We start from the raw sequence: 23,147 nt of genomic DNA on the forward strand, positions 1-23,147 counted from the left end.
CTGCTAAACACTACGCAATAAACTATTTGCAGCCGTAAGTCGTCCCCCCTCCTTTTTTTACGCTAAGCAGGCGTAAAGCTTGAGTAGAGCATTGTGGCCCCGAATCGGGGCGCGGACTCCCGGTGAGGCGCAAGGCGGCGCCCTGCTCGCAATCTGGCCGCCTTTTCCTTTCCGTTTCCACGAGTTAAGTTTAGAAATGAAAGTCCGCTCCGCTTTCCCTGCACTGTGCCCTATTATTCGGAGCGCAGAGAGAGCAGCAGCAACAGCAGCACGGATTCGGCTCCTGCGCCTCGCCATGCTCCGGGCGTCCGGGGACTGCATGGGGCCGGCACGGTCACAGCCCGGCGCTGCTCTCATCCAGCCGGCTTCTGTGTGACTATGGGCGAGTGGTAGGGAGTTTGGGGGTGGAATCCAAAGAGCAGAGGGATTCCGGCTATCCTTATGGGATCTATGCTTATACAGACAGATTTTTCCCCCCTTCACTGCAAAATGCTACCTATAATAATCCTTTATTTTATTCATGAATTTCGATTCATTAATTTAGATTTGTTCGGTTACGCTTTAACGTTTTGTCTGTTGCTGGTTTAGTAAATCTAGTTAATGTAAACCTGGTTGCGTATCTTTTGAGCTCAGACTTTTTTCTCCACATATATTTTTTTTAATCGGAGTAATTTTCCATCCATCTTCTATCCGGGTGGCGGAGAGAGGTTGTTGTATTTTTAATTATCTCTTGATCAGAGCCGATTTGGTTCCCATGCGAGTTGCTGGACATTATGTTTCGTTATTCAGGTTACTTTCGTTCTGTCATACTAAGGACCGCTCATATATTTAAGGCAAAGGCTGCCGCTTTAAGGCGCATTCAGTATTTTCACCGCGCACCATAGTAGAGCTGTGCCCACCGGCAGCATGGGTGATGCCGCCCCTCCGCAACCCCCGGCCAGCGCCTTCGTCCCGCGGCTGCACGGCGCCATCGTGGAGCGCCTCCGCGCCCGGATCGCCCTGTGCCGGAGGCACCACTCCAGCTGCGAGAGCCGCTACCAGCGTGGCCAGGCTGAGAACTCGGACCGGGAACACGAAAGCACGCTGCACCTCCTGAGCATCGTGCAGCAGGGCTCGGGGAGCCGCAAGGTGAAGGGGAGCCGCGCATCTGCCCAGCAGCAGGCGGAGAGCAGCGGCCGGCTGAACGGGGAGCAGAAGCCGCAAAGCGGCGCAGGCGCGGAGCCCCGGAGCAGCACGCGGATCGCCGTGAGTGGCCCCTCATATGCATGCATGCTGCCAAAGTGCCTTATATCAATGCGGTGGTCACTACTATGCTTTAGATAAAGAACTTTTAAACAGAACGAGTGACCCTCCATCTACACAGCTGTCAGTTTACCTGAGTTGTAAAATCCACCGCCCGCCTTCCTCACAAGACAAAATGTCATTTCTAATAGCCAAATCTTCGTAGGTAATACGGGTTTTGGCAAAGCGCTGCTGACTTGCCATTAACTTTAAAACTTCGTGCTGCGCGCTGGTGCTGCATCTGCAGCTGGTGAGAGGGTGATGCCTGTTATACCTTTGAACCCGAATTTGTTTGGCAGCTAAACAGACGGTTCTTAAACAGAATCCGTAAATGCGGGTCCTCACAGCCTTCGGAACATTATTTCGCTGTTTTCCAAAGGCAGTCTTAAGGCATCCTATCGGGGACGCAAGGGAATAATATTCAAATGTACTCTGTGTTAAAATCAGTTTAATCAAAGCGAGAGTTCAGGATTCTTTTAATTAACCCGGGTCCTGGGTGCCATTTGCTGTTCAAAAGCCAGCCACCTCTGTCACTTGTTTAGACTGAGCAGTGTCACACGCAGTGTCCCCGTGAAGACCCACGCTGTTCTGTATGGCCTAGGAGTGGGTGGGACTAAGCCTCACACCATGCAGCCTGGGGTACCACCCAGCGAGGGTCACCTGCAGGTACTATTTTGGGCTGGAATGTGCAGATGCCCACCTTAAGCAGCCCGTGAATTGTGTTGCCATGAAGCTCTGAACATCTCCTATCCTGGGAGATAGAATTAACCAAAATGGGTTCAGAATATGTCATTCTTAATGTGTGATGCTGCGTTTGCAAATGGATGCCAACATGGACCACCTCTGTGTGCGTTGTTCCATGCTGCATCTGTGGTTTACCATTTCATTCTTGCTTTGGAATTATTTGGAATTTTTAAAGCTTAATGCCAGAGATGCTCCACAGTTTTGGTCAATAATGTAGATACTCATTCTTCTTTGCACTTGCTTTTGTCTGATACCCAACGTTACTTATGATTATGAACATGTGTATCCCCCCCCCCCCCCCGATGTCCAGTTTCCTCAAAAATATATGTTTTGACACAAATCTCTTATATAAGTATGGATCTCAGAGTAACTCTCTGGGGGCTTAAAAAGCCAAGTTACAACTTTTGTAGAGTCCAGCTGCTGTGTAGTTTTATTGTGTAGTAGGGTGAAAAGTTTATGCTTGTCACACTGCAAACAAAGGTCTTTGAATGTTACTGAAAGATTTACATATTTGAGTAAATAAGTGCACAGAGGGTTGAGGAAGGACAACTATTTTTCAGGCTTGGTGTGTTTTCTTAGGGGGAAAGATGGTTTGTCAGGTTTTTCCTGGCAGACTGGGAGAGTGCGCCTGTGTGTGCGTGAGAGAGGCGGGGGGGCGGGGGCGGGGGAGGTGATCTAGCGTGCATCTGAAGCGTCTCTTGCCAAGCGCTGTGGTTTGTCCTCTCGGCCTGAAACGAGAGCTCCGTGGGAACTTGAGTCGACAGGTAATGTAAGTTCATGTCATTCTGCGTCCAAGCAGGAGTGGAGAGAAACACCTGCGCTGCATTTTCCCACCATGCCGGCGTGGGGGGGTTTGAACCCTACGGCAAAATTAAATGTCCCTCCAGAAACAGGCTTTTCTAGTTGTCACTGCGCTCCTGTAGCAGAACAGAATGGGCTGGGCTTTTCGTCCAGCTTTATGCAGCAAGTGGCCCCCTGATCCTGACGCTGGGCTTGGCCCCCTGGTCTTGGGGTCGGGCTATTGCTCGGAATGTGAGGTTGAAGCGATGTCACAGGCAGGTCGGAGTTCAAACGCTGTTTACTTTAGAGCTCAGGGTGCTTTCTCCACGCTGGGCCGAGATCGCCTCGTTCCCATGCCCCAGTTTCACACCACCTCTCTGAATGTCTACAATTCTTCTTCCTCAGCCCCGCGGTCTGCTCCCCACGCTGGCTGTGCTGTGCTCCTGTCTGCTGACCCCTGTCTGTTTACTAGGTGTCTGGAGAAATTTGTGTTACGCGGGTTACGAGCTGTCCCAGAACCTTCTGATGAAGGACTCGATTCCCGAAGCTCCTTACGTTATATGCTTCATTAAATCTGCAGGAACTGAAGTGAGCCACCACTATTAACCTGCGCACACCCAAAGTGTAATTCACCACGAGAACACCATGTGGCGCTGTGGAATAGTATGTGCATTTTTGACCCCCCTGTTCCCTACGGCCTGTATGCTGCTCATCTTCTCAACTTTTTGTTCGGGCCTCTGCTAGGTGACTTCAGAGACACAAACACCATCTTCTCTCTCACCGTAGAAACCGATTTGTTATAGAGATAATACAACAGCGTGCAGTTGGGTGACACACACGCTACCCTCGTTCATCTTCTGCTAGTGGAGATGCTGTTTGACAAGCCTAATGAACAGCCGTTCGTCTGTCTGGCCAGAGACGTTAGAATGGGAGGAACTGTAGCCATCGTCAGCCGAGACTGAGGACTCCTCCTCGTGGAGCAGAGCCTGGGATCTCCTCTCTCGCTTTTGCTCCTTAAAGGAGCCCTCAGTCGTATTGGTAACACAGTGGTGAGTAAGCTAGCATTGCCCTCGGTGACGGCGTGTCGTCAGCCATTCAGGAACGCCTCACCGCTCTTCTGTCCGCGTATGGCCTGTAGCAGCACAGTCCGCTCGTCTTCACCATTATCGGGTCTGGTACCTGGGCTGGGCCAGCGGAAGGTGACGACTGAGCATCATATTAGCTGAATGACTGTAATAGCATGCAGCAGTTAGATACTGTTAGATACTGAAACTCCCACGTTCTGTTCCTGGCAGCAGGAAATGACACGCGTCCCTCTGGGCCTGCTGTCCCCCGACGCGGCCCACAGCTTCAGCTGCTGTGAATTAAGGCTCTGCTGTGGGAACGTGTGTGGAGTGAGAGCAAGCAGCAAACTGACCGGTGTTCTGGGGAAGAGGGGCGGGCTCAAGCCCAGGCTTGCCTGGGAGTCCGAGGAGGGGAGAGGAGAGGAGAGGAGAGGAAAGGAGAGGAGAGGGCAGAACATCCCCCTACTCGGACTTGGGGAGAGCGTCTGAATCCCTGAAGGTGGGTCAGTCTGCTCTCCCATCACCCTACTCCTCCTTCTAGGGTGGCACAGCCGCTCTCGCACCTCCTCTTTCTCCTCTTGTCTCCTCTTTTCTCCTCTCCCCCTTTCCCATGCTTTCTTCTCTCAGGCAAAGTGCTCTTCGAGCCTCGAAGCCGCTCGCCTTCCTGTCCAGCTGGGACCATGACGTACGACAGAGGGAGGGTACCAGAGGGAGAGAGAATTCCCATGTCACTCCCACCCTCCCTGACCCCCCCCTCCCCCAATCCACCCCCACCTTCCTTCCTGTTCTGTTTTTAGGCTCGGCTGCATATATTTTCCACCTCCGGCTAAGAAGTCTGCCTGTGAACGGTGTTGCCATTCCCAGGAATATTTCACCCGGAACATCAGATATTCAGCATCCTTCTCCTTGCACCCGTGTTTAATTTGATGGCCATGGACACTGGAAGGCAGCTGCCTCCCAGGAAGGCCTGTGGGTCTGACTGAGTGTCGCCGCCCTGCTGTCTGGTGGCTGTTTTGCTCTGGCACCTTGCCACTCCCTTCTGTCTGACCAGAGGATTATGGGAATCCGCACACTTTTCCCTGAAGGCCTTTGAGTCTATTGCGTTTTCCCCATTTTAGATGGCAGGCCGTCGCTGTGCCTTGCGTGCGTGTTGAGGTGGGTCTGGGCTCTGGAGATGAAAGGCTCAGTTCAGGCCTACGTATGTCCTGCGACCTGGTGCCTTGTGCTGTTTTGACTTGCTTGTTGATATTACTGGGAACTCTATCGCTCCGTGTTATGTCTCAGGCAGATAACAAGCGAGCCGTTCCCGCAGAGTCTGAGAAAGAGCTGGTGGCTGGTCATGTGATACCCTCCCCCCGCTCTCCAGTTGTTCGACATGGAGCCACAGGCAGGATCTCGCAGGCGGAGCCGATGAGCGAAGACATGTTTCCGACACTTAATGGTACCGTGTACTCTGTAGCACCCCTGAGGGGAGCTGAGCTGAGCTCGTTCTGCTCTGACATGTTCCCGCAGCTCTGTGCCGTCATGAAGTGCTCTTTGAACCACGCCTCGGTTTGACTTGAGCCATATTGATGGTGCCTGATGCAGCTACAGGCCATGATCTCTCTTGCAGCGGGATACGACTGCTGCACTTTGGGTGAACTGTCCTACTTCACGGAGTCACTTCAGATTACACAGGGAATGCCTCTAGAGGGCGTAGGTTAGCCCATGCCCAGCTGCCCCGCCCTGCCCTCCACGCTCCGCCCTCCCTGATGTCCATTGGGGTTCTGTCTGGTTGGGTGTAGGTATGATGCTCCTCATGAACAGCGGATGTGCACTACAAGCCAGAAGCTCCTTAGATGGGCTCCCCTAGACCTCAGCCCTGCCACTACCCTGCCGGCGATAACGCATCCTAGGTGGTGATGTCATCGCGGCCGTATCCATGTGACCACACCCGTGGCTTAACTCAGAAAGCCCTCGTAGAGGATGTGGATGCCATGCAGGGTCAAGGAGTAGCGGTAGTGGCTTCATGGTGTCCTTCACCACAGTATTTATTAACTGTTCAGCAGGTTTGATCTCTGCACCTGTGATCGGAAGGTTGCCAGTTTTCACCCTCTGACGGGCTGCTGCTGTTTATCTTGCCACGACACTTTTATGCTTCTGGACTTTAGGGAGGATTATGGAACCCGATTCTCTGCACCCATTCCACCGCTGCTGGCTGGAGCACATGAATTTGGCTTAAAAAAAAATATATATTTTATGAGAAGGGTGACTGTCTCGTGTTTGAAATAGATAGTGCTCCCTAGTGCTGGGGAGGATTCTTTGACTTCTAAAGGATGGCTGCTATTAGTAATTTGCTGTGAGCCAGCCCACGCAGAATTCCACTCAGATATGAGTGGCGTTTATACAGACCCACTCATTCAAGCCAGCTCCAAAAATGAGAATCTCATCCTTCATGATTAAAGGTGTAAAAGTTTCTCCTCATTGCAGATTTATGCTGCAGGAATCTGACTGCTGCCGTTTTTCCACAAAATCTGAGCTTTTCAGCTGAAGTGGGACCCATGTCATTGTGGGGGCGTGCGTCCTTGCCCAGGACTGCTCAGTGCTGGGGGGGGACTCTCTCGCCATTCCCCCACTGCAGGGAGGGGGGAGGGAGCAGCCTCACCTTAGAAAATGCTTGGTCTGAGCTAACAATGCCATTAAATGCCAGACCGGAGTGTAAAAGCAGACCCAGGAAGTGGAGGCCGACCCTGGGAACAGTACACCTCTGTGAGACTCAATACGACGAGGGCTTGTTTCATGGCCAAAAGAATGGGGCCCGGCCTGCCGGCGGGGAGGGGGGGGGGGGGCTCTCTCTGCGGATTCAGGCTTCCCGTTCACACGCAGAACCTGTGAAAACCACACAGCTCTCCACATACTCCTGCAGTTTACCCAAATGGATTTCAGCAGTGAGGCGTTCGAGGAACTCGGATAAAATCATATTCACTAAAGTCCTTGTAAGCACGGCCAGGCCGAAGCGGGAAAGGCAAGCAGCCATCCCACTCTCGCTATGGTTAAAGCTGGCCATGTCGGCATTTTTTTTTTCTTCATATTTTCTCTCTTTTTTTCTTTGTGGCAGTTACAAAAGCTACTGTGCCTTTATAGATGTGATTGAGTGGTTAACATGAGATGTACAAAGTGTTTTTACTCGAATAAAGTGAGGATGCAACATTCACCAAACAAGTTAAGTTCTATCTACTGTTTTCCGAGAAAAGTTCTCAGACATTTAAAGTAATGGGTTGGTGGCACCGTCCTTGATCACCGCCAGCTTTGGTGAAGTTCGTTAGCTCTTTAACGGGCAGCTGTTTATAAAGTCTTGTCACTTTTCGTAGGCGCCCGCTGCAGTGCCCAGAATTAGGGCACACATGTGTTGGAAACCAACCACAGAAATCTCCTTTGCCGTGCCAAATTTCCTTTGGTCAGACCATTTCGAGAATTTACTAGATAGCACCACTGTGTTTATAGCAGTCTGTGGAATGTGTGGTTTCAACACAGAGTCAAAAACATGTGTTGGTGTCCATCCATGTTCATGTCCCGCTGCTTATGGAGTACAGGGTCATGCTGGGTTCGTATCCCAGGCAGCATCACCAGGTTCAAGGCTGGGCTCACCATGGACGGGATGCCAGTCCATCACAGGGCACTGGGCTAGGGGACACCCTAAATGGGATGCCAGTCCATCACAGGGCACTGGGCTGGGGGACATGCTGGATGGGATTCCAGTCCATCAAAGGTCACATACAAAGTACAGTGACATACTTCGGGGAATTTAGAGTGGCCAGACTAGCCGACTGCATGTCATTGCTATGGGACAGAAAAGCATGCAAACACCCCATGCTCTGGGGGAGGGGGGGGGGGGGGTACATGCTCGCACATTAGCCACATTGTTCAGGAAAGAGTGGCCCTTATTTACACAGTGACTTGCCTGAAATGGGGAGGGGCTTGTGCGTCTTACATCACCAGAAAAACTCAGGTGTAGCTTGTGTCTGTTCCAGTTTTACCGTCCCTCCCAGAATCCTCTCCTCTGTTGGGCACATACCTTCACAGGTTGATTATATCTGTGGGGCAGCCTAGTGAATGCCCATTCAGACTCTCTCTGACTCTGCCTGGCCACACTCACATCAAAGATGCAGCAAACTGTTTTCCTGTGAATAATCCCCCCCCCCCCCATGACTAAGACTGAGTCTTCACTGCGCCAGTGGGAAATAATTTGACTTAGACATCACAGTGACGGCAGCATGAAATCACGACGACAAAAAATGTCACAGGAGGGCAGTGAGGCAGCTCGTTTTATTTTCACTGAAGATCACACACCCTCTACGAGTGTGTATATATGTGTGTGTGTGTGTGTGTGTGTGTGTGTGTGTGTGTGACGATAGGTGAACGAAAAGTTCAGGGAGTCAGGAAGGGTCTCGTCTCCTTGTTACCACCTTCGTTATCACATCTAGATAATGGCAGCACAGACTGGGTTTGACTAATTGGTGAAACTTTTACTTGATGACAAGAATCTGGGGGGTTGGGATGTTTGCTTATATAATTCTCACGTGGACTAATTTTGATTAAGGTCTGTAGCCGGCGATTCACACGTAATCCTCCTCTTCCAGGAAGACCTTTCGTGCTGGAGCCTCCAAGGACCAACCATTGTGTGACAGAGGAATAATTAGGAGCTGTCACTATTCCGGAAGCCAGTAGCGTAAGTCCTGGGTCAGTAGTCAGCTTTGAGGACATGCTACCTAGATATTCGCCGGGAAGGTAAAGTGACAAAGCATCCTTGGATGGGGGGGGGGGGGATGGCTGGCAATCCGGGCAGCATATCAATCAGGGCTTTCCAGGAGCTGCCCTGTAAACAGCCTGCCCCCCCCCACCATGAAGCAGGTCACCTGATCGTCGCGCTGTTACGTCAGTGATCCCTGCATCGTGCCTTCAAACCTCCTGTTCGCTGACCATGTTTGATCGTCAGCGGGAGGTATCTTGGCGATACCTTGCCGATGAAATTTTAGAATAGTGATGCTTTTAGGAATATCGTCAAAATGCCTTATACCACAGAATAATGTCTGGGAGGTATAACAGTGTAAAATTCTATATGCCGCCTCAGCCTAGGGAACTTTCCATTCCTTCTGCAGATGAGGTGAAAGTCTTTGCAAAGGAGCTTAAATGTGAGCAGAGCGTCTGACGCAGTGTGTCAGCGCTGCCGGGCGTTCCAGGGCGGACAGCAACCCCAGCCCACAGGCTTATCTTACTCTCCCCGTCCAGGGGCCGGCCTATGGCCAATCGCTGTTTTATGTTAATTAAAATTACTTGCCTGGATTCATCCCCAATGTGTGATATTCCTCCTGATTAATCTCAGGGAAAATGGTAAACAAACCCTTGGCTTTCTGCTGTTTTTGTTTCGTGGATGGAAATGACACATACATTACCCTGGTACTACCTTTGCATCTCCTGGGAGGTGGATCTAATGGAGATGCGTCGCTATGTCCCCACTGTCAGGGACGTAAGATCTCAGCAGGTCCACCAGGGACATCTCGACGTCGTTGCTGTTTAATCCTATTCCTCCGATAGGACAAATAATTCAGGCAGCAAAGAATTTACAAAGTTCAAACCGAACACTTCGGCCCTGAGAACTGAAACTGGTTTTCAATGAGATCGTGTTAACTAACCTCCAAGGATTCTGCACGGTTTGCTTTCAAAAGGAGTGAGTTTTAGCCGTAGGCAAATGAGGAGAGCCCCAGCCTGCTGAAAGGAGGTCCAAACAAGGAAGAAAGACTCATGAACGTGCACGGCATCTGAGCTCATTAGATGTTAATCAGAAAATCTATTTTCAGTCGCTGATCTATTCGAGATCTGTCCTGAGGATTTGTGGGTAAATGAGTGATGTGTGTGTATATAGGATATTATCTTGCAGCGTTGAGCTTTCCGCTCTGACTGTGCGCCCTTCCCTCTGCCCCAGGATGACCCAGCTGTGCACAGTAACATAAGCACCCCAGTAATGTCACTGCCGCTCTCTACTAGACTCTCGTTGCTAAAGCTACCGGCCGCGCTGTGCAATCTCCCCGTAGGGAGCGATGCATCACATGGGCATCTCTACTCAGCAGCTCCCGGGGGGGGGTCACCAGCATGTTCTCTCCGAAGGTCAGCGAATGGGGGGGGTCATCAGCAATGTTGGGGAAGTTCCTCACAAAAGTAATCCATTACAGGCGGAGGTATAAAGTTCAGGTCCAGAAGGTACAAATACAGACCAAAATTTTGTTTCAACCAACCAGTTGAATATACAAGGTCACATTCACATAGTTTTCAACTGGATGGTTGAAACAAAACTTTAGTCTGGATTTCTACTTTTTGGACCTGAACTTTCTGTCTCTTGTCTGTAATGGATTACTTTTGTGAGTACCTTCTCCATCACTGGCCATCAGGGGTTGTGTGTGAAGCCCTTTCTCTCAGACCCTAGCCTCCTCGGAAGCATCTTCAGGGTTTCATGTATCCGTTGCCCTTTGAATTAGCCTACCATAGTCTTTACCCTGTTTCTCTTGCCAAGTCAGTCTCCTCTCAAGGCTTTCCCGCTTGTCCTGCTCCCTGGTCCCCATAAACTCTCGGCTCTGATCAGTACCGATTGCTAGGTAACTCGATAGTAGTGTTATTCCTTGGTCTGGCCGTCTACAGAGAGGGTAAGCTGGAAGCTGAGCTGCGTGATGGCAATTAGCATAAAACCAGCTGAAAGAACAAAGGCACTGAAATGTCACTGAAAAAAGCCGGATAGCGCAGAGGAGAGCCGCACTGCCGCAACACACTGCAGCACTGATGAATAAAGCTGAATGTAAATGAAGGTGCCTGATGGTAATTCAGGACTCCAGGTCCTCGCATGAACCTGCAGGTAATATGCAGACAGAGCTGTGTACAGGGGTGGGGCCACAGGGGCACCGGCCCCAGCTGAAAGCTGATTGGCCTGTGGAGTGTCTCCTCCTCTGTCATTCGCTGACTCTAAACATGTCACAGGTTAATAAGGTTGGCCCCACTGCATAAATTACACCCTCCCCCCAATCAGAAAAAAGTCATAGAATCTTTCTTGTTCCAGTGGCAATGTGGTCCTGTCTGTGAGAGCTTCACTCACATGATCCACATGTGTGAATATTTAATGCGCACCTCACAGGCTCGGTGCCCCGGTAAACATGAGGTGCACCAGTGCTGCCCTCTACACCACTGCTTCTTTTTATCCAAGCACTTTGGTTATATTCCAGTGACGGTACAGCCGCAGTTACTCCAGTCCGCCGCCTTAACCACATCTGAGCTATGCTGTGTTTTTGTGTGAGAGATCAGTGCTTTGCCAAGTTTTTTGGGCAGTGGTGGTCTAATGGTTAAGGAAGTGCACTTGTAATTGAAAGGTTGCTGGTTCAAATCCCCACCCAGTAAGGTATCACTGAAGTACCCTTAGCAAGGTACCGCCCCCAAGCACTACTGCCGCCTGTTGTGTCACAATGTCACATATGGGTTGAATGCAGAAGACACATTTTGTTGCGGCGTGTCAACAATGACCACTGATATTCTAAATTCCTGCATTTTGCTTGTTGTACTTTAAGCCTGTATGTCTTACTCAAACTCATTTTTGCAGCTTCATGGAACCTTGAGGAGAAAGATAGAAGGACATCCTCCGGAATACAACCCCAAACTGAACAGGCTATCAGGCGAGGTTCTAAGCTCCGTCTACAAGCGTCTCTGCGTGGAGGGAAATGCTCTGGGGGACCCCGGCTATGTCTTTGGCGATGAGCCGGCCACATCCGGAAACCACCTGATGGGTCACTCTATGAGCAGGAAGGACAGCGACAGGACCTCCCAGGGTATCGGAGAGTGCCGGGACCTCTTCAGCTTGACCCTCAAGGAGATGAAGAAGGAGCCGGAAGAGGTTCACTCATGCGGTAGCGCCGTTGGCGGAGGAGGAGGCGTGGTCTTTGGCTTCAAGGAGGAATGCGGTGGTCAGATCGACCCCGACCTGCAGGAACTCTTTGATGAGCTCACCAAATCCGTACCCCCATTGAGTGACCCGGACTTTGAGAAGATTCTCAAGCAGGATGACTCCTTCAGCCTGGATCTGGATGGAGCAGGTTCCCTGGCCGTGGGTGAGCCGTGTCCTCCCATGCAGAAGGTCATTAAGGTTGAGTACTCGCCCGGCTATGTGCAGGACCCCGGGGGCTCTCCTGGGCCGGACTTCCCCATGGCGGCTAGCTCCTCTACATCTCGCGGTGCCCCGATAACCGCCGGCTCCAGCCAGGACAGCCAAGGATCCTCAGGAGCATCCAGGGGCCTGGCAGCCTGGCTGCAGGTGTCCCATGCAGAGCAGCTGAAGCAGATGGCGGCCAACCAGGTGCCCGCCATGCTGCATGTCCGCCAGCAGGGGGCGCTCTGTTGGCCACCTGAGCTGTCGACGACACTGGGCCTGGCTGCCGGGTGCCAGTCTGGGAGCAGAACCCAGGGCCCTCCCTTGGCACCTCTGAATGAGAGCCTGGTCGAGCTCAGCAGACATGGAGGTCCGAGCTTTAAGGACTGTAATAGGTCAGACTCTGTCAGCCTGCGGGGCTCCATGATGGCCGCCCCCCAGAGGAAGCAGCAGCACTCTATAGCCGCCCAGAGCCAGAACCCTCCAGGACACTTCCGGAACCAGCACTTACCCATCCCGGTGTCGCCGGGCCTGGCTCAGAAGAGGCTCACAGGGCTCCATCTTCAGCCGGACCAGCAGAGACAGGTAGGAAGAGGCCTCACACTCTCCTCCGTAACAATAATCCTGTAGCTACCTTATCCCTAGCTCAGTGCGTTAGAACACTGTGTCTGTGATCAGAAGGTCACCAATTCAAACCCCATGGTCAACACTCTGATATTGCCCCAAATTTACTGTCTTTGTTAAAGAAAATGTATATTTCTTACATACATGTCAGGGTGGTTTACTTTACAAACTCATGAAGAGGCGTTACAATGAAATCACTGAGGTTTAATTTATCAAGCTGGCTCTGATTAACAACTTTGTCACTAATATATTTAACGACATTAATCGTTTTGTCCAAAATGTGACTTGTGATTGGCTGGCATCCTGAAAGCAGTGTCCCTGCCTCTAATTGACACAGCTGCAGCTGCCTGGACTCTGGTTTCATCCAGACAAGAGCCCCTTTAATATGTATTTCCTCTGGAGGCTTTCCGGAGCTGCTGCGAGATGGATTCTCACAGCAGAGCTTGCTAATTGGGGCCCCTCGACTAGCAGGGAGCAGGGCCATGGAAAAGCCCCATTATCACCTGCCGGTCACTGCTCTGCCCTCAGAGGCAGGATGTTCCGCCTCATTTGGGCGCATTTCCTCTGATACCGCGTAGGGATTTTGGCCCCCTATACTGATCCGAGTCATTTAATATTGTCTGCCAAAACTGAGTCATTATCCAATATTTATACAGGGAACCTCGATTCTTGAATGTTTCACATCTCACACAATTCAGTTCTCGACCATATTGTTCAGTTAAAAAAAATGTCCCTGTTGTCGAACGTGTCGGTTTCGGTTCTCGACCAACCAGCCCTTCCTCCCTAGAACCTGTCTGCCGCGGGGTCCTAAGAAGGTTAGTGATAGTAGCAAACCAAAAACGTTAAGTCGTGAGAACCACGCTAGAGCTTAAAAGGGCCGTAATTGTACCCCATTAGCTCTTCACAGTACAGGAAAAGTGCTGTTAAATTTTCATCTATTTCATGTATTTATGAGTTCTAAAGTTTTCATTTATGGTTTTAGCATTAGGAATGTATTTATACAGGTTTAAATAGGCAGTTTAAATAGTCATTTGGGGGTCTGGAACGGATTAATCCAATTTACAATATTTTGTATTTTTTATTTATTTGGTTTTCGACTAAATAAGTTGTCGAACAGCCTTCTGGAGCAGATTAAGTTCAAGAGCCGAGGTTCCGCTTGCATAATGCAGTTCCACAGTGCACGCTTCAAGTACACTGAAGTTATTAACATAAATTCAATGTACATGCATCCAAACTCTCTTAATGGGTTATTTATACATACACACGCACACACACACACACACACACAAACAAAGTACACTAAATAGGTACACTTAGTACAACATTATAGTAAAACAACAAATGCAACATAGCAAAGCAATCTCAAGTGGTGTAGCAGCTTAATATAAGCATGAAGACTCTTTTTTATAGTATCCTCCAGTGTGTGTTGCTTCGCTGCAGCCGTTTCCTGTTAGCCGAGTGAACTCGCGGTATTCCGCAGAGTGTTTATTTTTTAGGTGCTGTATCAAATTGGCAGGATTGATCGCAGCTCTGTTACTACTGCCTTGCGAAATGCTCGCCTTGCAGACATTAAAGGTGGCAGCTAATTTTTTTCAATTTACAATGTGTCCACACTGCAGACATTTCAGCCACAGCTACTGTGCTGAAAGCACTGGGCTAAGGTTTGTACTCAGAACCAATTACGATCAAATAAAAAATGCAGGCACCGGCTTGGAGTGGGACGTCCCTGATTTGTGGTTTTGTTTAAGGTGTAGAGCCACATTAGTGCTTGGTACACGTTGGCAAAAAGCCCCCGATGATGAATGCAGAAAGATGAATGTGAACACCCCCATGTGGAAGGCAGGCCAGAAGGAGGATCGAGACTGACAGCATGGATGTATCTCCAACACCACACCAGGTCTTTGGTGCCCTTCCTCAGCAAAACAAAGTAGTATAAAGTTAAAACATAGTACCACAATCCCAGTGGAACAGGAAGGAGGGCCTTGTTCCGTTTGAGACCTTCGGGGTCTGTGTGCCGCACAGCTGTGGTCACCCATAGACAAGAGGGCTGAAGTGTTCTACAGTTTTGACATCTGGTCAGGCTACAAATCCTTGAACAAACAAAGTATCTTCCCATTAGGTCAGTGTGTCAGTGTGAGCCTTTTTCCACTGGTGCTTAGCGGGTTTGGATGCTGTACCTGTGAACAGAAGGTTGCTGGTTCAAATCCTGGGGTGGGCAGAGTGATGTCACCATTGGGCCCTTAACCCCCATTGCTCAAGGGACCGTCTGACCCTGCTCTCTCAATTATACATCGCTTTGGTTCTGCTAAGTCTAAGTGTAAAATAGCTATAAATGCAGTGACATCGAATCAGTCGCCTGAACACATATGAATTTTAAGACCGTGACCGTGGCTGCTTGACAGTGACCGCCTGAGCCCCCCTCTCTCTGATGGTCTCCTTACAGCCCCCGCGCCGTGAGGTGAGGGTGGCGAGTTGTTCCTCGACGCTGTGAACACAGCGCTCCTTCCCTGGGAAAGGAACCCTCTTGCCAAGTCGGAATGCCAGAGCCTTCCCTTGGGACAATGTCCCGGCTGCCGATTGGACGAGCCGTGGTGTGAGAATCTAGCACGAGGCCTCAGTACCCTTCGCTAGAGGCGCTCATTCTAGGGGGTGGGGGTGGGGGTGTGCCACACATGGTGGCAGTTAAAGCAGCCAGCAGCGGACGGGTAGAGCTAAAGGCCGTCGTGATTAATCGCGGTGTGTGTGACTCAGCACTGGCTGCTGTGGGCAGGTAATGGAGCAATCGGCAGGGACTCTCTCTCTCTCTCTCTCTCTCTCTCTCGTTAGGATTTATGAGATCAGAGTAAGGCTCAATGACCTAGTCAGAGTGCAACAGCCCCCAGGAGGCCTCTAGGGGTTACTCTGCGTGGTTGGCTGATGGTACACTGCTCTATAAGCACCACTGTTTCCCGCATGTCCTTTATACGCTGCTCAGCACCGTCGCCACGGCGATCCTCAATGCCTCCCATCTCCCGATCGCTCTTTGTTAAAGCATTGCATTCCTCGAGATGCAGTTTTTGGCTTTTCCAGCCCTGTCGGCTCTGTGTATCTAAGGGGGCACAAAGGAGAAAGGAGGAGGCTCTCGAACCTTAGGGGTCACGACGCAGACGTTCAGGGTCAGAATGAGTCCGCTGCATGTGTGTGCGCCCCTTATTTGGGGTTTTAGGGTGTGCACTCAAAAGGGCCGCATTTCCTGTAAAGGAAGAAAATGCTGTGTTACATAAATGTGTAAATCGCTAAGTCTATAACAGTCAGTGGATAGCTGGTAGGGGTTTGATGTCAACTGGTTCTGTTCAAGCTTTCGTGATACCTGCAGACAAAATATAAAATCTAAACAGCACTCTGTGTCATAAAGCATTCCAGGGCTTCATGTTGGTTTTGAACTAATTTAACTTTACATACAAATTTGCTGAGGTTTAAATCAAACCCAGAGAATATTAGTGAGTGTGACTTGACTGTGTTGTACACATAACTCTACTGTATGCAGTGTAGTATGAATGAATTTTAGTTGCATTTATACAGCCCTTTTCAACACACCCAAAGTGCTTTACAGAAGCAATGGGGAGCCACTTCAACCACCACCACTGGATGGCGGACACTGGATGCACCAGTACACAGTGGCTAAGGTGGTGAAGGGGCAGGAGAGAATTCATCAGTTAGATAGAGGGGATGATTAGGAGGCCGGATTTGATAGGGTCACAGTTGGTAGCTTTAGCCGGGACATCAGGACAACACCCCTACTGGGAAAGATGCCCAGGGATCTTTTATGACCTCAGAGGGTCAGGACCTTTTACATCTCATCCGAAGGGGACAGCAATGTCCCCGTCACTGCACTGGGGCACTGGAATCCACACAGACCACACTAACCTGTTGGTCACACCAACACCTTTTCCAGCAGCAACCAAGCTTTCCTAGTCGGTCTCCCATCTAAATACTGGCCAGGCCCAAACCTGCATAGCTTTAGATGGATAACCTAGTCTGAACTGCAGGTGCTATGGCTGCTGACATTGCTAATGTTTTCATGTCAGTTCTTCATTAATGATGGACAGAACCTTGGTCTGCTTTGAGCAGCTGGAGGACCCTTCCTCTGAGCGCGGGCCCAGTCTGGCTGCATTGGGCTTTGGCCTTGGACAGGGGCTCCAGTGTGATGCAGAGCCGCAGTCTGTTCCCAGAAGGGCCACGCGTTCAGGCACTCCTCTGCTGCGGGAGGAACATTTTCCCAGCAGATACGTTAAACTGAGAAGCCGTTTGTCTGTAAGCTAGAAAATGCATCCTCTTCCCCTCAGCCTGGTCCCCCCCCCCCCCCCCGTGGGAAACGCACCCCTCATCCATATTCACATTCTAGAGCTCTGATGTCATCAAGCGTGTGTGAAGCTTCAAATTAGTTTTTGCACTGCTGAATGCTGCCCTCTACTGGGCAAATATCTAAATTGCATTGATGCATTCCACCTATCCATTTTCTGACGATACTTATCCTATTCAGGTTTAAGGGGGTACGGAACTTACGGGTGCAAGACAAGGAACAACCCAGGATGGGGCACCGACCCATCGCAGGGCACACTCACACACACCTATGGATATCTTGGTAACTCCAATTAGCCTTAGCATATTTTTTGGACTGGGTGGGTACAGAGGAAACCCCACAATGATGCGGGTAGAACATGCAAACATCACGCGGACGCACACGCAGTGGAGACTCGAACCCTTCATTTCGTTACCTAAATGATGATTATGCATCTAAAGCCCTATTTGGACAGGATTAGTTTTATCTAGGAAAGTTCATCATCTGGATGGTATAAGATATGTGTATATTTTCCCCAAATCAACATGAAACCAATTCCGTCCACTGATGTTAAAGTCAGAGTTAGTGTGTCTAGAAAGCAAAAGTTAACAGAATGTTCATTTCTGGGTAACCTATCCCTGTCATATACTAATGAAATGACTGATCCTCCATTGGGTCCTAAGGCAAGGCCCTTGATTGCTTGAGGTTCTGGCTGATCCTACTGTCTTCTCTATACCAGATTCATGAGGTGGCCTCCAGGGATGCTTTTCCAGCTGTTCTGAAGAAGTTCTCACATATATGCTGAGCACTCCTTTCATATACTAATGAAACAGAATAAAAACAGAACCTTTTCCCCTCCCAACCATGCAGTAGCTTACAAAGCAGTGTACTCAGTGTCGCACTGCTCTGCACTTCCTGAAAACACTAAGGCAGAAGCGGCTGTAGGTGTAGGTCGTCAGTTTAGGTGGAAAACGCACTACCCAATCAAGCTCCATTTAGTGAAAGAAGTTTGTTTGCTGAAATACATTAGATTCGCTTCAGAATTTTGACTTTGGAGGCTTGTAATAAATTCATTACAACACTTGGTTCCGACCAAAAAATCTGACAGGGCAAGAGACTTTCTATCAGGGTATAACTGCCCTCGGACATTTCACTTCAGCTTTACAGGTGAATCATTTGTCTCTTCTCCTCCAACACGGAGCAAAGGTTCATATGTATTCCGTTTTGTTGGATTTATTTTGATCTGTTTCGGATTTTAAGTTTTTATATCTCCATAAAATCTGTATGTGATTGAGTTTATTCTCACTCGCTGCTTACTGCTGTCCTTTTAAGGCAGGGGTGTCAAACTCCAGTCCTGGGGGGCCGGAGCCCTGTGTAGCTTAGTTATTTCCCTGTTCCCACACAAATGATTCAGCTCAAGAGCTGTGAGGTAATTAGCACAAGGAGTTGAATCAGATGTGTTAAATGAGGGGAAACCCAAAAATGTGCAGGGCTACGGCCCCCCAGGACTGCAGTCTGACACCCCTGTTTTGAGGTGTCTGCTAATAAATGATCTCTTTGCCACTCGAGCGCCACAATATTTTATTTATTAGGCCTGCGGCATGGTTTTCATTTACGAAGTTATTCCGTTAAAAAGCTGGCTAGTTGTTTCACCACTAGAACCGGCAATATCAGTAATCAAGTGAATTTTCCGGGTATGCGGAAGGTTTGGAGCGATAGCTGGTCCCACTTTCGCAGACGTCATGGGAACTATTTTTCTTTGTGGAGGCCCATAAATGGCTTGCGGCCTCGTGCCAAAGACCGAATCACAGGCGTGATATTTTGGAATACAAAATAATAATGACACGTTATCGCTTAATTATTACTTTGCGTCCCCTCTTCAAACCGCATAGTAGTGATGTGGTTATCCTTTACTTTTGAGTAATCGTTACTACAGAGTACTCGCCAGTCCAGTATTCATTATTTAATACTCGTTACTACAATGAACTTAAGATGTACATATATCTTCTGTTGTTAGAACGGTGATGGGCGACTAATTACCCCGGCCAGTCAGTGCAGTTAACCAACCCCACCCATCAGACTCGTATGTGGGCCATACAACATGCAGTCAATGAGCGCAGACTTCAGATAATGGAAACCAGCTGCAACTGCATGCCAGCCAGAGCTGCCGCAAACAACAGTCTGCAAGGCGAGTGCCGATTGGGCGGTTTTTGATCAGTCATTTCGTTACTGTCAGCAACGAATTCTTGAACGTCTGAATACTCGTAACGATTCGTTACAGCCTGTATTCGTTACTTACTTACTCGCTACTACTCAAATCTACACCACTACCAGGGCTAGATATAAGGATTTAGGAGGGCACAGCCACTTTGGCCTTGGCTATTCATATTTTTTCTAGGGCACAAGGCCATTAAGCCTGGGCACAAGGCCAAAATCTGGAGTAAAAATGTTTTTTTCATTTATTTAAATTTCATAGGACACCTCGGGCCTAGTGGAGGAATTTTATTTCCATAAAGGATGCATTTTTTTTATTTTCAAAAAAGCAGAAACTTTCCAAAAAGGCATTGGGCCAATACTGAGTCACTAATTACCAATTACTGTAATTACCAAGTTTAGACAACCTACGCAATACGACCTTCGATTTGAGACAGAATATATATATATATATATGTCACCATGCCTCGGAAAGATCGAGAACGTAAAAGAAAGCAAGCTGAACTCGCGGCTATTGCCGCAAAATGTTGCAAATTATCTACTTTGTTCAGGTAAGTGTCAGATGGTGATGGTGTTTTTTGAAATAAAGCTATATATATATATATATATATATATATATATATATATATATATATATATATATATATATATATATATATATATAGCTTTATTTCAAAAAACAAAATCCAACAATAAAGGAGCCGTCAATATTTTTGTATTTGTTTGCTCAGAACACCCGTATTCTTTTAGTGTACATGACAATTGACTTGACGTTCGTTTTTTGCACACTGCACGTTACCAGTCCTATATCCTCCCAGCAGAGCTTGGTACTTCTCTGAGTCAAATCTGCTCTGCCTCGGCAAATGTTTTTTTACAACACCATCTGACACTTACCTGAACAAAGTAGATAATTTGCAACATTTTGCGGCAATAGCCGCGAGTTCAGCTTGCTTTCTTTTACGTTCTCGATCTTTCCGAGGCATGGTGACAGCATAAGCAGCAGACGACAACTACACGATGATTACCGAAGAGGACACCTATCTGTTATTCGGAAACCGTCGGATGGCTTTTCCAATCAAAAACGCAACCCCCGATGATGCACCATTGTCATTGCTGTGGCTCCATAGTAGGCTGGACGATACATACCGTACCAGCCAATCATGCGACGAACACATGATCGTATTAGTCCAGAATTCATTGCGGTTCATTCAGTAGTTGGGAATTACGAGATGTGTGGGTCGACCTCGTTTCTCGTATCGAAGGTTGGGTTCGGGTTCAGTACAGATGCATCGATTGTTGACGAGGTAAAGTGGACCGTGTCGTGCGCAAGTCTTTTGTATAATGAACGTTACTTTCGGTAAAAAGGGGGCATACGGCCAGACAAACATTAAAGGCAGGCCAATCTTGGCCATAAGGTACTTCAATTTTGAGGAGGCGTGCGGCCAATTTTGAAAGGCACGACGGCCATTGGCCGCGGTGCCGCGGCTTATGTCTAGCCCTGCACTACCGCATAGCACTTAGAACAAGCTTTGTATGCACACAGGACCGTCAACCTGTCAATACAGGGACAAACATTGCACTTTGATCACAATGATTAGCAGAATTTGCTGTGGTGTTGATGGCAGTATGTAAATACAGTTGAAACCGCCTATAACGATCATGGTTATAGTGATCAACCCCTTACACAGATCAAAAAGCTTGGGAAAGAATCATTCCGGTACGAATACTGTTTAAGCTAATTCTTTATAGTAATCAAGTAGTCTGCTTACAGTGTTCATTTTGGGTGTTTTTAAACATGACAAGGAACGAACAAAACTGTGGTTTTTTTTTTTTTTTTTTTTTTACTGCTTTGCCTTGTGGTAACCCGTCTGCTTCTAACGAGCTAGCTGAGGCCAATGCTGCGTGCACAGAAAACATGACGGGAAAAAAGAAAGTCATTTTCTCTGTGACAAATATAGACTTATCAGTGCGAAACTGCAATAAGTGCTTTGAGACTATAACATTGTAAAAATGCGCTGTATAAATATTATTGAATATTATGCATAATAGTGTACTGTATTATAGTGTATTTGATTTATACACAGTTCAGTAATTCATTTGTAGTCATTTGAAATGAATAAAATTAAGTAAACAGCGACGCTGTCTGTTTACCTTATATTCATGAATACTAAATATACATGTCAGTTAGATGGTAATCTGCCTGAGTCATAAAGAAAATTTGTTATAAAGATCATCCACTTAGTGATCAATTTCACCCAGACAGACTGAATCACTATAAATGGTTTCCACTATAGTTAATTTGTAATCGATAAAATGTCAGTTACTGTGGCGATGTAGGCCTACTTTGGTGCAGACAAAGGTTTGACAGCAAGTGCTGGCTGCACTAAAACCAGTTCATTCATTTGTTTACTTCTCAGGAGAAGATGAACGTCCCAGACCACCTGGCCTGTCACTTATCCAACCCTCCTCCCGATTACAAGCAGCCAAGAGCGAACCTGGCTGAAGTGGTGCAGACTAACCATTACTCAGGTGCCCCCCCGCTCCTCGCCGTCAGCGTTCTGAAGGAGGCACTGTGCGAGGCGTCACGTCCAGCTTATTCCGTTGTACTTTTTTTTTTAATCCAGGTGACATTTCTGCAAGCTCCCCGCAGACACCCTTGAGCACTGTGTCCACTCTCAGTGGTTTCTATGGAAACCATCTCCTGGTCTGTCAGGACGCCAAGGTGACGGCATCATCCAGCAGCAAACGATACACCAGCGGACCGGAGTACCACCAGGGGGCCTATGGGCGCCCCACCAACATGAACCGGCTGGAGCAGCAGGGAGATCCCCTGCGGCCGGTGACCCGGGAGGGACCCATGGGGCACAGAGGGGACACCATGGTGACCAACAGCATGGCGGCTTCCACTGCCGGCTGGGACCTGCCCCCCGTGCCCAGGGCCTTTCCGGACATGCGTCACGGCAATTTCGAGAGCCATCCGTTCTCCCACATCGCCATGGCCATGCTGCCCGTGAACGGGCTGCCCGTGGGCGCGGCCAGGGAGCCTGTGCCCAGGGTGAGTCAAGTACACAGTCTCACCACAGGGGGGCGCTTTTCAGGCCCAGGCAACACACACGGTCGCCATAGCGGGAGCCAGAGCCTGAATTTCCTGCCCGACGGCGATGGAGTAGGGCCCGGTGGCTCTGCCGAGTCGGACTTTATCGACTCACTGCTCAAGTCTGGTTCCGGGAACGACGACTGGATGAAAGACATCAACCTAGACGAGATCCTGGGTGGGCACACTTAGCCCGAAGGACGTACGACATCCCCAGAAACTGAAATCATGCCTATGTCGGCATGAACTATGTTTTTATACTTCAGCTTAACTATTTTTAACTCTTATCAGACATGTATCCCTATGTATATCCATAACATAAGGCAGTTATTCCAGAGGTAATCACGTTTTTTTTTTTTTTTTTTTACCCTGTGTAGAGTGAAAGGGCCTTTTTGCACCCATGCTAATTGCTTTGTAAATTATACCCCTTCAAAGTATTTCAGGTGTGTGGGCTGGTCTGTGTTTCTGGGGGCAAGTATGACTGAAAAATGAGGCTGGAAGTTCGGCTTTGGTCAGATGACCCTGATAGTCGTACACTAGTAATGGCCAAATGAAATTCATGAACCATTTTCTGTATTTTTTGACCCCACTAGATGGCGGTGTTGGTTTGGGGGCATGAAATTAGCCTTTTTTGAATAGAGAGCACCATCTAGTGGTGTCAGAAAATACAGAAACTGGTTCATGAAGCTTCATTTGGCCATCACCAGCGTACATGTCAGGCCAGAGGCGAGACCCGGTGAGCGTGATGAGCGTATACTAGTGATGGACAAAATGACACTTCATGACCAACTAGATGGTGCTCTCTGTTCAAAAATGGACACAAAGCATGCCCCAAATGAAACCAAGAGCACCATCCAGTGGGGG

General features: G+C 48.8%; 1 protein-coding gene across 1 annotated transcript; it reads left to right on the top strand.

Annotated features, from left to right (window-relative positions):
• The first annotated feature begins 89 nt into the window (after nucleotides 1-89).
• Nucleotides 90-22,720, top strand: maml2 (mastermind like transcriptional coactivator 2). The gene is made up of 4 exons (XM_023807145.2): nucleotides 90-1,245; nucleotides 11,488-12,615; nucleotides 21,607-21,718; nucleotides 21,814-22,720. Exons 1-4 carry the CDS (start codon nucleotides 907-909, stop codon nucleotides 22,473-22,475), a joined length of 2,241 nt encoding a protein of 746 aa, XP_023662913.1. The 5' UTR covers nucleotides 90-906; the 3' UTR covers nucleotides 22,476-22,720.
• Nucleotides 22,721-23,147: the final 427 nt, after the last annotated feature.

This window comes from Paramormyrops kingsleyae, chromosome 17, assembly GCF_048594095.1.
Source record: "Paramormyrops kingsleyae isolate MSU_618 chromosome 17, PKINGS_0.4, whole genome shotgun sequence".
NCBI classification, from domain to species: Eukaryota; Metazoa; Chordata; class Actinopteri; order Osteoglossiformes; family Mormyridae; genus Paramormyrops; species Paramormyrops kingsleyae.